The 15741-nt window shown below is 44.5% G+C and overlaps 3 protein-coding genes and 1 long non-coding RNA gene across 7 annotated transcripts; all 4 read right to left on the bottom strand.

Annotated features, from left to right (window-relative positions):
* Nucleotides 1–697: 697 nt before the first annotated feature.
* Nucleotides 698–1072, bottom strand: LOC141027613 (BTB/POZ and MATH domain-containing protein 2-like). Its single transcript, XM_073504702.1, has one exon. The coding sequence runs from the start codon at nt 1070–1072 to the stop codon at nt 698–700; it is 375 nt and encodes a 124-aa protein (XP_073360803.1).
* Nucleotides 1073–1735, bottom strand: LOC109764211 (BTB/POZ and MATH domain-containing protein 3-like). The gene has a single exon (XM_020323060.1). The coding sequence runs from the start codon at nt 1733–1735 to the stop codon at nt 1073–1075; it is 663 nt and encodes a 220-aa protein (XP_020178649.1).
* Nucleotides 1736–3184: 1449 nt separating this feature from the next.
* On the bottom strand, nt 3185–5829 carry LOC109764212 (uncharacterized). The gene is made up of 3 exons (XM_020323061.1): nt 4892–5829; nt 4074–4193; nt 3185–3254 (listed from the first exon to the last, which is right to left on the bottom strand). The coding sequence occupies exons 1-3, from the start codon at nt 5827–5829 to the stop codon at nt 3185–3187; spliced, it is 1128 nt and encodes a 375-aa protein (XP_020178650.1).
* A 3147-nt stretch (nt 5830–8976) lies between these two features.
* LOC109764205 (uncharacterized) lies at nt 8977–13381 on the bottom strand. 4 transcript variants are annotated; one of them, XR_005762988.3, is made up of 7 exons: nt 12933–13381; nt 12724–12850; nt 11680–12160; nt 11045–11098; nt 10183–10274; nt 9956–10095; nt 8981–9432 (listed from the first exon to the last, which is right to left on the bottom strand). It is a non-coding gene; the product is annotated as an uncharacterized lncRNA (long non-coding RNA). The 4 variants fall into 4 exon arrangements; XR_002233118.3 differs by having other exon boundaries at nt 10930–11098; XR_002233117.3 differs by having other exon boundaries at nt 8977–9432; nt 10930–12160.
* Between the last annotated feature and the right edge of the window lie 2360 nt (nt 13382–15741).

Below are 15741 nucleotides of genomic sequence, written 5' to 3' on the forward strand. Positions count from 1 at the left end.
TTTAGCGCGCGTGGACCCGATTTGGAGTCTCCAGCGGCCGCACAAAAAAAGCACGCGCGCTATAAGTAATGCAGCGCGCATTAAAAAGGCATCGCGCGCAGCATATTCTGTGCGCCCGGTCGCGCGCGCTGCAAACTCTGGGTTGCTGCAGGTGGGACCGCTGGACTCGCGCGCGCAGCATATTTTGCAGCGCTTGTTGGAGCAAACGTCTTCTAGCGCCTTAAAAAAATTACCTACGCGTTGTAAACCCATTTTTTAGGCGCCGCGCATTGGGCGGCTGTTGGAGATGCTCTTAGCGTGACGTTGTACACTGATATATTTAGCTAGACAATTCTCAATATGCTGTAGCGTGCTATTAGCGATGCTACAACGCTCTATTTTTTCAGTGATGGTATGTGGATCAGTGGACGCTTTCTTGGAAGGAATACTTTGTTAATTTTACGTAAAGAATATTAATTCGTACAATGAAGTTTCAGTTATACTTTCCGATATTGTTGAATGCAAGCACATTCACTGTGAGGGTTGAATTTGGAGACCGCGTACGACCATCGCAATGGAAGTAGACGTGGAACCCATGGAACGTACTACTTACATGAGATTTTATCAGACCTTGCCGGACCTTCTTAGTCTCAATGAATTAAAGGAAAAGATAACAGTGTCCACATATAGTAGTACTATTGCGTAATTAAGTTTGAAGTCAACGAGGTGAGGGAGCAACCCTGGCTAATAGCTCCACTACAACCGACGGGTAATCGATGATGAGTTGCTCAAAGCCCTTGCTCTTGAGAATTGCTTTGAGATTGCCTATAGGAGGAGCAAGGAAATCGTAGCATGCGTCCTTGAGCGTGTGACAGCCATGCCGGTGAGCCAGCTCCAGCGTAGTGGCCACTGTGGTTGGGTTGATATGTCTGCGTAGCTTCTCCTCGCAGATGGACTTGAGCCTCTGGAGGTGATACCTGTCCGCGGCCACAAGCAGATGTTGAGTCATGGCGATTCTGTCATTCTCGTCAACGACATGAGGTGGCAGCAGGTTGTCGTGGATCCGAACTGAAGGGGCGGTCTTCTCCCTCATCTACCCCGTGAACAAGGCAGCGAACACCGGTGACTGAGCCGCGAGGAAACACCTGTGTGCCCGGAAGGTTTCATCGCCGACCTCGAGGGCCACGTCAGTGGGCACCTCGTCCGAGAAGACGCGGACTAGAGTCTCGTGCACGTCGGCGGGTACATGAGTCGGAGTCGGACTGCTTGGCTCGTTTCGCGGCAGCTGGACGACGGTCTCCGTAACGATCATTGGCACGGTGAATTTGCACCGGACGGTGAAGGCATCGTCCTTGAGGTAAGCCGATTGCTCCAGGTCCGTTGCGCCGATGAGTCCGGCCGTTTCGTAGTCTGCTGGTTCGCCGACGGTCGTCTTGTGGAAGGTTATGTAGCCTTGTACTGGATTGCCGTCCGGGCCGAGCAAGGAAATATTATAGCCCACTGGCACTTTGTATTGGCCGTTGTCGCCGTCATCATGGCTTAGCAAGAATGTTACACGTCCCCTGTCGATTGAGCAGCAGCCGTTAGGGTAGTACCGCAGGTACCAGCGACGGCCTCCGGCAACGAAATTTGCTGATTTGATGTACGTGCCGTGGGTATAATAGATTTTGCTGGCCGAGTACCCGCTTATCGCCACATCGTGGGACGCCGGCACGGCCTTTGCAACGATAGCAGACGCACTATTGTGCGACCTCATGCCGGATCGGTTAAAATCCCTAGCCACAACTCCGCACACCCCTACCTGCCTGCCTCTGCGTGTTACAAGGCTACCATCACCCCATCTTATAAAGGGCCAGCTGACTCCGGCTCCGGCTCGTATTAGTACACGCTTATCGCCACATAGTTGGCTGAATATGTATGGCCTCCCTACGTACACGGAATGTTCTAACAATTAGCACTTGTAGCCGGACTCTACTACAGCTAAGAGCATCTTGAGCCGCGCCCCCAACAGGCCCCCCGGGGCGACTTTTTTCGCGCCGGCATCAAAAATCCCCCCAACGCGCCTCCAAGACGCCGAAATCTGCAGGCTCGGCCCATTTTTGGGCTCAGCGACGCCAGGCCGAACCCAGCACATTGGGGGGGGGGGGGGGGGGGGGCGCTCGGGGGCTCCGGCGGAAGCAAAAACCACGTCTGGGCCACACTTCAGGCGAAAAGTCAAGACAAACGGCCAGATTCGCCCCTACCCCCGCGCGACTTCCCACCACCTTGCCGATCCCGACGCTGCCCACCGCCACAACTGCTAGATAGGCCATTCCCCGCTGGAAAAGAGAGGGGTTTCGCCGCGGCAACCTCTCCATCGCCTTCCTAGGCGAGTTCTCCGGCGCTCCGGCCGTGCAGGGCGGGATACCGGCGACAGTGCGCCCACCACGACCGCCAGGTGTTTGGCGATTGGTTTGCTCGGTGATGGACTCGGACGACGAGGAGGCACTCGCGGCGCTGCTGGAGGAGGAAGCCGATGCCGACGTCCAGGACGAAGAGCATCTCATGGTCCTCACCGCCCTGGCCGGCCTGCTCGCGAGCAATGCAAAGCCGCGACGAGGTGGCTCGGCGCCGGGGCGACTGAAAGCAAAGAACCAGCATCGTCTGGAAGGCTATTACATGCAACTTCGACTCTGCTCTCTTGTTTCTTGTGAGATCTTGGCAATGTCGGTAGTTCTTCTTTTGAGTGAGTGAATGAAGGAAGGAAGGAAGGAAGTTTTTCGGTGCGAATACGATCGCAGGACCGTCAGCAAATGAAGGAAGACACATCATGCCAGCAAGTTTGCTTAATTTGGAGTCAGACAGTTCAGGTCCAAAGTCGATCGACGCCATCCGTCCATGGCACCATTACATAGTTGAGGCCTCTGGGACGAGTGGTGTTTTCTTCTGAACCCAGTTCCATGAGTGTAATCTGAGCATACATTCAGTCTCCATCCATACGATCCAACCAGCATGTATGTACAACCGTTGCACTTGCAAACAAGCAAGATGCCAACTTCAACAGCATCACCCAGTTCATTCAAAATATTGGTTGTGACAATTCTCGACAAATACTGTTCATGAATATCAATACATAGTGATGAAACAGGCAAATACTCGATCTGGTATCTTCTCAGTCCGGAGTGCATATAGGTTGGCGGTCTCAATCCAGAACCAAACTAGTCACTCAACCTCCAGTTCCACAAATGAGGCGGAGGACCATAGCATCTGGGATGTTGTTTGGAAAGCTAATATCCCTGAGAAAATTAAAATTTTCGGTTGGAGAGTTGCCACAAGAACTTGCAAACTTCAGTGAGGCTTATGTTGTGCACGCTGGCAGAAACCAAAATAAGATGGCCCACCTTCTAGCGGCACGTGCCAGAAGACAGGTGGACGTGCAATTGATGGCGGGCGTTCCAGACGACCTGACCGCAGAGTTAGCTTCCGACTTAGTGTTGGTGGTAGAGTAGTCATGTACACTTGTTCCTCAAAAAGAAAAATTTAGATCACTAGTCTGAATTGCTGCAGCTGATCTTGGCATGAGACTTTCGACAGGACTAAGCTGTTCTCATCCACAACTACTTGGCAAGGTAAAAAAATACGCTGGGTTTCCCTCCAGGTCCCAAATCAGTTACACTACTATGACAAACACTCTACACTGTCATGTCCCCACTCCTTAAGGACAGTCAACACTAACAGCTGCTACAACCGAATGAATTATGCCCCGACACAATGTCATGTATAAACATGCATACATCACTAACCTGCTACAAGCCTACAACGTTATGAATGTTTGCGAATTCTTCAGGTTACACCAAGCAACTGGAAGATATATAGAAATCACAAATAGTCTGCAGTCTCCTTGCGGCTACATCATTAATTATTCTATCAACCGCATCAATGTTTGTAGCAATGATATAAAATAAACACCACTTGTCCTTGCCAAAGATATGGAGAGAAAAAAATCTAAGAAACAAACTGCCGATCCAGCATTACTTCTGCCTCCAATAGCTATAATACTTGTCTTTGCAAAATATGCAACAACACAAATGTTAGTGTTTGGTTGGCTCCATTGCCATCCAGGGTCTGCACTGCATTCACGCATGCAATTTGATGTAACCAAGCTGTGCAGCACGATGATAGAGATCCATGTTCTAAATCTAAAGGGCCCGCTGGCTAGTTTAATTCCCTTCCACCTGCTCACATCAAGAATTAAAGTACATAACATACCATATACGATTATGCATTCATACAATTAAGCTATACAATATATAGCTACCATCGAGTATACAGTAGTGCAGAGCTAGTAAATTATTTGTCCAAATCATCCATGCTATCAGATGAATGAACAACCAAATCAATAATTACATAACAGCCAGTCAATCAATAGGTAATACCAACACATAACTAATAGTTGTATCGATCAGCTCACTTTCTTTCAAAGTATTTTCACACATTAGCGAGGGATTAAACAATTTCTGAACAACAACATTAGAGATACTGGATAGAAGAATAAAACTAGCTCTGAGGTTTCAAACATGCCTAATGAGTTAAACATTTGACATCTGATCCAGTTACTCATTTAGCATTTTATATGGATGATAACATATATTAAACAGTACAGTCGCTATGATCAATATCTATCTAGCAAAGGTATTCGAGAATCCACGAACAAAATATAGAAAGATTAGATCACTCCTACAATATGAGGACTAGGAATGAACTATCACCTGGTGCATAGAAACTCCTGAAAGAATGACAGTAAGTAATAGTATTACGGGCTTGGCAAAGCTTCCTAGATTGCATATCCTCTAGTTCAACCATATAGACACTCCCGTTCATATATAAAAATATCCCATCGGTATCCTCAACATATCCTAGTATAAATTTCAACCAGGTCTTCTGTCCATCGACCTGAGGAGGGATCCCAAGAATGTTATGCATCTCAATGGTCTTCCACAACATCCATGTGGATACACCGTGGCAATTCACATTCCTCTGCCACATTTGAATGTTGTTGTAATGGTGAGACATCATGGCAAGACCAACTGCGCCATCCTCTACCTGGATGATCTGATGGTTGCCTGAATGATACATATGAGGAGGCCCCTCGAGCACATCAAGGATTTGCCTTTCCAAATCAAACCAAAGTATAGCCTTCATCACATACTTAAACGACCAGTAAAGTACATTACCAACAAGGGTGCTAAAATAATCGTCAAAACAACCATGATACTGAACATCTGTAGAGATGAGATCGGCCCATGTGTCGGTCTCAGAGGAATAAACAGAGGTGAGAGGTCGACCATTTTTAGCATGCACAAGCAGCAAGACCACCTTAAAGGGGGTGGAGTGGCAATCGCGGTGCACGTGGCCCCGTTCGCGGGAAGCACATAGCACCGCCCCATTGATGTAACGCCCCTTGAACTCGGGTGGAATTAGCAAACGATGCTGGCTGCTGGTGGTGTGGTCGCACACGAAGACATCCACGTGCTCCCTGTGTATGATGAGGAAGCGGCCATGGCGGCAACTGAGCAAGCGGGCCCCTTTGTCGAGGTACGGAGGAGGGATGCGGTCCGGAGCGGGCAGGATAGGAGTAAACTTGAGCTTATCACCGGGATGATGTAAGAAGGCGCCGAGGAGGGGCGGCTCCCGATGGTGCGCGTGGAAGCGGCGGAGAAATCCATGGTCGGTGACGAGACCTTGCCAGCGCTTGCAGACGATGGAGGCGCGCGGGAGGGAGGACGGCATAGGAGGTAGACGGAGAAGGATCTCCCCCAGCAGGTCGTCATCTTCCAGGGCCGCCGGGGACCTGCCACGGCGGCAAATCATTGCTCACGGCCGGGCGTGCGTTGATGTGGGGACGGAGGTGCTGATCTGGGATTGGAGGCGGATCATCAAGACGCACGTACGCACGAGCACGGGGGTGGATCGAAGTGGGTTTCCTTTGCTCGCACGCATGCAGCACGACAGCATATTTGGGCCTTGACGGACCAGGCCCAGTTCGTTCGTCCCCTGCTGGCTTAATGATGGAAAAAAAATAAAAAAATAAACAGAAGAACTAAATGCATGTTACTAGTCTGGATTTTTTATAGATAATAAAATAACTGTTCTGTTGAGCCATAAACAAACCCTAATATAAAAAACAAATGTGCTCTCAGGGATGTTAGATTACTACAGTCTACAAGTCTGCACTATACTGTTTTTACTCTCCACGGCGTCCCATTCCATCCTCTTCCGCAACCTGGTTGCTGCAAAGGTTCAAAACTCTGCATTTCCCAAAACACCCTACACTTCTTTACAACGGCGGTAGCAAACACACACATACAGCTGCTACAACCAAATGCATCATGCCCAAAAAACATGGTCTTTGATTTACTCCGTGGTACTCTGCTTTACTCGCAATAAGCAGCAGGGACTGTTTTTGGGCGTGATTAATTTGATTGCAGCAAAGACCATGCGCCACACTAAAAAGTGTCGATTTCTTAAGAAATTTCAGTCTTCAGAGTTTCAAGTCCACCTCTAAAATCACGCTGCAGTTGGCAAGGTATAAAGCGGAACCCTGGCTTCTCTCCATTCGAGGTGAATGCCAAACCTGTTAGAGCTTCAACTGTCACAAAACACTACTACATGATACAACTGTCATCTCCCCCGGTCTGCTCTGCTCATCTCCGAATTTCTACAACCAAATCCAAATGAATGAATCATGCCCAAACACCTGTCATGTATAAGCAACATACAAGATTCACTCACCTCTCATCATATTTGCAACATACTCTTAATCTTTTTCTCAACACACAAAAAACATGTTGCCAATAATACAAAGTGCTGAAATTTGAGATGGGCTCTAGGCCCATATAGCAATTTCTGAAAAATCTCTAACGGCCCATGTGGGTTATATGGCACTAGGTGTAGTGAGAAGTTTAGTCCCACCCCGGAAGTGGAAGAGGAGTTGGACCTCCTTATAAGGGTTTCTCTTCTATATGCTATTGGAGCTTGAGAAGAGAAGAGGCCCTCGCGCACTCCTCCTCCGCCCGCCGCGTAGCGCTGCGGGTTGCGGGATTGAGCCGAGCCGAGCTCACACTACAAGAAACCTGTTAATCTATGACGGATTTCTGGTGATGGTTTCAGAAACCGTCATCAATGTTATTCCATCTGTGACGGTTAGTCTAGATCCATCATGGATCATCAAGAGGAGTACGAACCCTGAAAACTAGTGACGATTTTATGACAAATGTTGCCTCGCCATCATAATCCCAACATGTAAATCGTCATGGATTTAGCAACGGGCTTTTGTTCTTTTTTATTCCAATTTTGAGCGGGCGTTGATTTTTGCCCCTAATGTGTCGTGCTCACGATAGTCCTGATTATCAAAATGGTCTGACCCAACTTGTCAGTTTGATATGGGATGTAGAGATCTCATATTGTCGTATAGAACTCGGGTGGTCAGCTCGCTTCAGACCCAGCCGTCATTATAACACGAGTCACACCTCTTGGACTTAATTGTTGCTATTGGACCTACCATCCCAGTGTTATTCTTTTTATATGCTTAGGGTCCCCTGCAACTTAGCCCATGTTTACGCACTCACAACTCGAGCAGCTCAGTCTCGAAAAATCATATTTGACGATGCTAGCCATTCGCACAGAAAGGAACAAACGAATGTAGTTGGGCTGGTCCGTTTATGTTGTCCGGTTTTAGCAGCATTCTAGAAGCTTTTGATTCGGCTTTTTAATAGTTTTTCTATTTTTCCTATGGTTTTTAATCGGCTGTCTTCAGTTTTATTTTCTTTTCTTTTTTGGTTTTATATTTTAAATTTTTATTTTTCCTTTATTTCCTTCTATCTTTGTTTCTTCGAAAAATTGTTTGTGCTTTCATTTTTTGTCCCAAATCTGAAAAAAAATCCGGTTTACAAATTTGTTCACAAACTTTTGTTCCAAATAGAAAAAAATGCCCATGCTTTAAAAAATTGTTTGCAAATTTGAAAAGCATTCCCATTTCAAAAAATAAGTTCATAATTTAAAATTTGTTTGAAAATTTTCAAAAAATGTTCGACATTTTTGAAAATAGTTACAGTTTAAAAAATACACAAAGAAAATGGTCGAAAATGTTTAATACTTGTTCACATTTTCAAAACAAATTCGTTGTTTAAAAAATATTTGTATATTTCAAAAAATGTTCAGAAATTTGTAAAATGTTTGCGCTTTCTAGAATATTCGATTTTCTAATAAATTTTGAAAATTTTAAAAATAAAAAACCGCTGCTGCAATGCCCGTAGCCACCGGCTTTTTTCCGACCTTCTTTGTTTTTCTGAAAAAACACAAATTTTGAAAAATGATTGCAAATTTGTGTTCCAAATCTGGAAAAAGTACCCATTGTCAAATTTCTTCACAATTTTTTGTTTCAAATATTCAAAAATGTTCGTGCTTTAAAATATTGTTTGCAAATTTAAAAAAAATCCCATTTCAAAAATAAGTTCATAAATTAAAAAATTGTTTGGAAATTTTAGAAAGTTGCTCGCATTTTCAAAAATATTTTCAGTTAAAAAATTACACAAATTTAAAAAATGGTCAGAAATGTTCAAAATTTGTGCATGTTTTCAAAAATTGTTTCCAGATTAATAAATATTTTTATTTTTTAAATAATGTTCAGATGTTTTATAAACTGTTTGCGCTTTCAAGGATATTCTTTTTCAATAAAAAAATAAGTGCTGCTACAGTATGCTGCTAAAGCCATGGTGATGCAATTGCTATAGTCATGCTAAATGGGGCAATGGCTGTAGCATGTTAAATGGGTCGACTCACTCAAGGCAGCTCTATGCACAGGAAATCCCATCGCATCCAGCTGACCAGCACTATGTTCTCAAAACTACTTTTACGAATAAAAATGAAAGAGTTGGCTTTCACTAACGAGTTTACATATTTTTGATTCATTTCATCCATAATTTGAAATATATAAATTTGGATTCACATGAACAATTTATGTAGATTAGGAACAAAGGTAACAAAACCCAAATCTGGATTAATATCAGCCATAGCTCAAATAATTCATAAATCCGCAAAAAATCATCATACATCATATTCATATCAGCCATAAATTCAAAGAAAGACTAGCTTAACTTGGTAAATTGCTAGAATACTTGAATCAGCATATACAATCTGCTATAGCGTAGACCACATATCAACCAGAGTTGTCAAACCAAAACACCTAAGCACTACTGGATGCAACACACTTTTCCTTTGTTTTCAATAGTTCACCCAGCTTGCGCTTCATCCGAGGTTTAGTCGATGGATCCTCAATAGTGTCATCAGTGGCATGCGCACAGGATGAAGAAGCTGTCGATTTGTTCTCCCCATTACTGTTAATTTGTTCCTCCACCGGAGCAGACCATCCAGATAAAACCATTCTGTCAGTCTCTTTCTCCTCGTCAAACTTCCCTGCATGGATTACAGAAGAAATGAAGCTCTAGTCATTGACAGAGTGCCGAAGTGAAAAAGTGGATAGGACAGAAATACAGTGTTCAGGTCTCATTTGTCTCTCCGACAAAGCGATCTATCAATGTATTTGAGGTATGATACTAAGCATGGAATGTGTGGAAAAAATGCATGATAAACTAATCTTTATGTGAAAAGATTTTATAAAACAACAGTAGTTTCAGTATCATGCTACTACTTTGGGACAGTGGGAAATCATCTGCTAACTTTAATTAGCAAAATTGTATAAAGTTTTTTCATTTATATTCTAAGCTAGTAAGTAACTAGAATCATCTATGACCACCTAGTTTTTATTGTGCAAGAGTCATCATAACTAATATTCTATAAAGGCTGGCAATAAATATATTGTAATCGACAATATGGAAACACAAGGGCATAGTTTAAAAGGGAGAAAAATGGCATTGGAGTGCATTGTTCCATTGGCCCTTGCCTTGAACAGGAAACATTATGAGTCTGAGGATAGTACATTCTCAAGGTTTAAAGCATAGTTGCAGTCTCGTCTTCCTCTAAGCCATCAGCATCTTCAAAAACAAGTGTAGAGCCAATCTTGTCGATAACCTCCCTAAGCTTTGTGGCCTTGGTGTTAACATCCAGCAGAAGAGGGGTCTGATGCATTCAGTTTCAGTTTCATGTCAGATACAAACGAGAGGAACAAAATATAAGAACAAGATATCTTAAGACAGTGCAAAATACCTCAGAGCAGACATAGCATGATTTATTAGGTTCAAAAGGTTTTGCAGGCATCAGGAGCAACTTCCTTGTAGGACGTTCAAGATAATGTCATTCTGTAGCATGCCAAAAAATGAAGTTGTAGTCGTTTACTGTATTGCCGGCGAGGAAGGCACATAAACGCATAAATAACATATGATACCATGTAAAAAAAGGATGCCAGAAAAGTGGCAACAGCAACACTCTTTTCAAATTACCATATCCAGAAAAGAGGTACACTGAATTATAAACTTCAGGAGAGTTCAATAAAGTGAAGGTTGCGGAAGTTATCTCGATTCAAGGTGCAACAATACATATTTTTATCAGCAGACAATCTCACTAATATAAGCTTTCCTATTTCCATTACTTGTCTGGTGTGTGCAGAAGTATATTAAATATTAAAAAATGTTAATGCCAAGCAAGATAGCTCGAATATCAATGCCCAGCACCCCAGAATCATTCTCCTGACATGTTTTGGCACCTTCTATCCTTTTAGAGATGATGCTCAGTATAATTAATGATGAAACGTTGAGACGTGCTAATCATTATGTCAAATCAGGTGAATTACCCACATCAACATAGTAGTAAATGATTTTTAAATAGTTTCTAATATTTGTAAAATGCATGTGTTTTTTCAGAAACTTCTGAAGGGCTAAAAGAATAAGCATCATCCATAACGGCAGGAGTATTCTTGCTTGGATATACAATAACTGAGGAATGTAGAAATCTTACAATAGAGAAATCCTTCACTAATATTCTTTCCCTCTTGCAGCAGTGTGGAAATGGTATATGAAACTGGCACGCACAACAATATCACATGCACATCACCACATACATCAACTCTCACCTCAAGGAAGATGGTACCAGCAAAGTGCCCAAAATACGTAATCCAATCAAGAACCTGAAAAATAAGAAAGGGTGGTAATTTCAGAGAAAAGCGACAAAAGCCCCAAAACAGAGCGTGAGCATCGGCCATCTGCTCCATTTAGTATTATTATGTAAGAATAAATGTAAACATTTATATAAAGCTTCAAGAGACCTACAATGAACTAACAATAAGTAGCCTATATCACCAGAACAAGATGTGGAAATACTTGGGCATGCAGCAGAAATAATGCCCTGATTAACAGTAGGACATAATGTCAATACTAATTTACTGGAATGATTTCCAGTAGCAATAAGTTCACACATATCAGTATCAGTAAGTTACTTCAGAAAATTGTAGCAGCACACATCTTACATCAATTTCAAATCCTATATAGAGATACCAAACAAACACTCACAAGCAACCATCACAAGAACCGTGAAGGCACAATTAGGTACAAGGAACACAAAATTAAGTTTTTGTTCAGCTAGCATGACCCACTTAAAATTGAAGCATCAATGTGCTGCCACTAGATTAGAGGAAACTGGAAAAGCCTTAAGAGTGCTTGCATTTACCGCCCCTTACTAACTAGAGGAAAATTTTCAGAAAGATAAAACCTTTCAGTTCGGCCAACTGTGAGCTTGAGCAGATGATGTATTTGTCTCACTCTTTCAAGGGCATCATCTTGGTATAATATAGATGGAGAATAAGAAAAAATCACCAAATGAGGAACTGAACCATCAGCCATTTTTATGTAGGGCTAGAAGCTAGGAATAAACTCCCTCATAGTTAATCTCAATCATTCTGTCAAGCAATGTATTGAGTCATTGTTATCCTGATAATAATCTATTCTGTAAAGGAAAGAAGGAAAATATATACTATTAATGCCATGACCTTTCTATGGTCAATTAACCGGTAGATGAATGATAGACCAATACAGCGACCATGGCCCAGATATAAAGATGACCAATATAAACTATGAACATAGAGCCTCCAATCATCCACAAAGTTGAATATACAGATAAGCATTGACTTGTTCTTGTTCTGGTCGCTGACAAGCAAAACCTGTCCATTGGCTGTATTCCCATCGGTGGCAACCTGAAGAAAAATATAAGATTATTCCAAAAAAGGATACTCAACAGATACTCCATTATAAACAAAAAAAAGGGAATGATTGGTAAACAAAGTAACTGAGCAGCACGAGATTTTCTTTTATTCACGTACGAACAACTGACAGCAAACATCAGGCCACAAACAATGAATAACCAAAATAAGGAAACCCCACACAAAAGAGAAAGCCCAACAAAAATAGTAGATCTATTAGGGCCATAGATTAAAATAGCCCGCGAAATAGCCGCGATAGCTGCGCTATAGCTGCCCAGGAGCCTCGCCGCTACGCTATGGCTGCTGCCGCGAAATCCTCCACATATCCCTATAAATGGCTCAACAATCAACAAATCCCTCCAGAATCATCTCCCCCACCAGAAAAATTTCCGCTATTTGCCGCGATTGCCCGCTATGGCGGCTGCTATAGCTGCTGGGAGAGGCCGCCGCGAAATCGTTTCTCCCGCGATTTTAATCTATGATTAGGGCACAATCCATGCTTAAATACAGGTGCAAAAATAAAATATGGACATAGAAAGACGGGATAAGATGAGCACCTGCAACGGGATGGCCGAGCAAGAGCAGAACCAGCAAAGCAACCTTGATCAACAGAGAAGGCAGATCATAGCAAGCTGATGTGCTACCAGCTCGCGGCAGTCGCCGATCGAACAGCTAACCCTAGAACTACAAGGGGGCAACAGAAGACCTAGATGAGCACCGGGAGATAACAAATCGAACGAAAACAACTAAGGAATCATGAAAGAACCTCCTCCATCGGACGAAGACGGCAGGAAGCGGCGTCTCTGAGATTTCTACTTTGAGATACTCAACCTCGCCATACTTTGCAATATGCGCCATCAGCAGCAGCAAGTGGTCAGTGCAGGAAGATTAACAAACCAAAATGACCGGTCGACCAAAAAAATTAGGAATCGTACTACTTGGATGCGGAGCCTGGAGTAGAACTGCGCCTCTACCCCTGCCGCTCCTGGGTCGAACCGACGGCGTGGAGTGGACGACCCGGGGAACAGAGAGCGCCAGCCGGCAGCTTGAGAGAAGGGGCGACGGGGACGGGGACGGGGAAGGAAGCGGCGACGTGAGGTCAGCGGATGAGAAGACGACGCGGCGGCGACCTGGTCGGCTGGCGGCGCCGTGCGCGACGAAGATCGGCTCGAGAAGGGGAAATTTTTTGACTCTGGCGGCGCTCGTTTTGGGAGAGCGGGGGAGGAGGAAACTACACACGGGCAGCCGCCTCTTTTCCCATCTCACTGCACAGTGGGTCCACGTCAAAATATGGGGCAGGCCATCAAAATATTAGAGCGCGGTCCGCCGAAAATTACGCGGGAGACCATCTATGTGTACTGTTCACACGTGTGATGTGTGTTGATTTATTTCTTAATTGTTTTACATGGTAATTCACTTTCCTCTAAGTTGCCCTGTTTATGGATTTTCCACTTCCTTTAGGAGGTTAGAAAATGAGCTCTAGGTAAAATCCTTGACTCTCTTAGTATTTGAGTAAAACAAGGCTTATATATTCCCGCAAAAAAAAACTTATATATGTGTCATTGCGCTATACAAAATACTAGGATGAAAGTCATGTTTCACTGTGCCCGATGTGTGTAATCGTCTAGTGTTGGGTCATTAGAGTATGTAGGTCGGAGAAAGAGAGAATTCGAGGGAGAGAGAGATGAAAGAGGCCACAAGGGAGGCTGCGGATCTGAGTCTCTGGGGTGCATGGGCATGCACCGCCACTCTGATGATCCCTCCCCCATTGTTATCTTCCATGACGATGGTTAGAGGTGAGTCCGAAGAGAGTGCTAGCTAGTCAAGAAACCCGATGGGTACACATATTGTTGTTGATCATAGATTGATCAATGTCTTGACGGTAATCACATATCCCTCCTTCAATCTTCGAGTGTGGAAGGCCCCGGCCCACTTACAACCTTTTGTGTTCCTCATCCACGAGTATAAAGTGTCGTCCTTTAATATAACAAATCAACAAGTACCGAAGCAATAAGCATTTGGGACCAATATAGGTTGGCAATCCTCGTTGTGTATCGAATAGTGAATCTGAATAGATCACCAAAATAACACACAACGAAGCACGCCTTTACCTTACTATTAGGTTATTACAGAATAAGCAATGAGCAATGGTGACTACAAGAGAGACGGTCACCAATCATGGTGGAGGGCGAGGGAGCTCTTATGGGACGACCAATAATCTTCCCCTTCTCTCCCACTCACGGAGTCAAGCATCGACGTCTTCAAACGTTGCAAGGCAACCGTTCGATGATCTCTTCCTTACAATTATCTGGCGTGCTGAGGATTAATCAAGTTAGCTTTAATATTATTCGACTATTCGGGGCCACATCATCGACGTGGACACATGAATTGAGGACCTCAAGATCATAGAAGTCTCTCGTGTGCAGCGAGGAACGCGTGGGTTTATCCCCCGTTACTCGATCGATGGTCGGCACCAATCACTTCTCGTTCCTTTCAACATCCTAGGATGGGATACCTCGATCCCATCAATGCCTTTAGTGTTCCTCCATAGCAATTCCGCTTAGTGTCGTCCTGTCAATTTGGTGTGTTTAGGGGTAATCAAGCCGACCCTGAGGGGTATTCAAGTCGCACCCTGCTGTGTCGAGGGATGATAAATCCATGATCTAGTGTGTCGAGGGGCAATCTACCCAGTGTTGAGGGGTAATTGAGCCAGCCCTGAGGGGGGTAATCAAGTCGTGATATGGTGTGCCAAGGGGTACACCGTCGTGATCTAGTGTGCTGAGGGGCAATCAAGTCTAGACTGAGGGGTAAACGAGTCAACACCAAAGGGTAATCAAGCCACAATTTGGTGTGCGGAGGAGAGGGGGTGATCAATCCATATCTAGTGTGCTGACGGGCAACGAAACAAGTAATCAGATGGACATTCGTCTTATTTGACTGTTCAGATACACAAGAGCCATACGAGCTGAGGTTGGCACATACCCTATAATAACTATAGTGATTATCATTGTCTCAATTTTTTAGTAATTATTTACAAAAACATAATGTAAGAAATGTCAAATATAATATGTCTGTGTAATATATCTTCTAGGACGTTCTAAATATGTCCGGGCGGCAAGAAAACCTGCGCGCACGCGTCCTGTTTTCGCAGCAATGGCGGCAAGCCAAAAAAGCACCAAGGTGAATTGACCATATTATCTATGCCCGGGCTGCTTAAAATTACACTCAGCCCTTCATGTTGGTAATTTGATACATACGGAACTCCATACCCCTAGCCCGGAGCCTGCAAATCCCCCAAATCCCTGTCTTCCACCTCCACACCCGGCCACGGCTCCGCCTCCGCCTCCGACGCCAGCCGCGGCTCTACTTCCGCCACCGGCCATGGCTCCACCTCGATCTTCCGCCTCAACCGCCGGCCACTTCCTCCCCGTCCCCCTCAGCCTCCACCAAACCCTTAACCAAGCCGCTCCCTCCCGCCACCGTCCGGCGGCCGCGACTCCACCTCCACCACCGGTCACGACCCCGCCTCACTGCCCCCACTGATGGCCAGTACTCCACCTCCACCTCACCCTTCC

The sequence above is a fragment of the Aegilops tauschii genome, chromosome 7 (assembly GCF_002575655.3).
Source record: "Aegilops tauschii subsp. strangulata cultivar AL8/78 chromosome 7, Aet v6.0, whole genome shotgun sequence".
Taxonomy (NCBI): Eukaryota; Viridiplantae; Streptophyta; class Magnoliopsida; order Poales; family Poaceae; genus Aegilops; species Aegilops tauschii.

What these genes read in the sequence shown, in the direction of transcription:
- LOC109764211 (XM_020323060.1), bottom strand. Translation starts at nt 1,735, where the DNA reads ATGAGGTCGCACAATAGTGCGTCTGCTATCGTTGCAAAGGCCGTGCCG.
- LOC109764212 (XM_020323061.1), bottom strand. Translation starts at nt 5,829, where the DNA reads ATGATTTGCCGCCGTGGCAGGTCCCCGGCGGCCCTGGAAGATGACGAC. An exon ending in GTCGATGGACAGAAGACCTG is followed by an intron (nt 4,194 to 4,891) that starts GTTGAAATTTAT and finishes TGATGTGAGCAG; the next exon opens with GTGGAAGGGAATTAAACTAG. An exon ending in TGCAGTGCAGACCCTGGATG is followed by an intron (nt 3,255 to 4,073) that starts GCAATGGAGCCA and finishes TAATTTTCTCAG; the next exon opens with GGATATTAGCTTTCCAAACA.
- LOC141027613 (XM_073504702.1), bottom strand. Translation starts at nt 1,072, where the DNA reads ATGAGGGAGAAGACCGCCCCTTCAGTTCGGATCCACGACAACCTGCTG.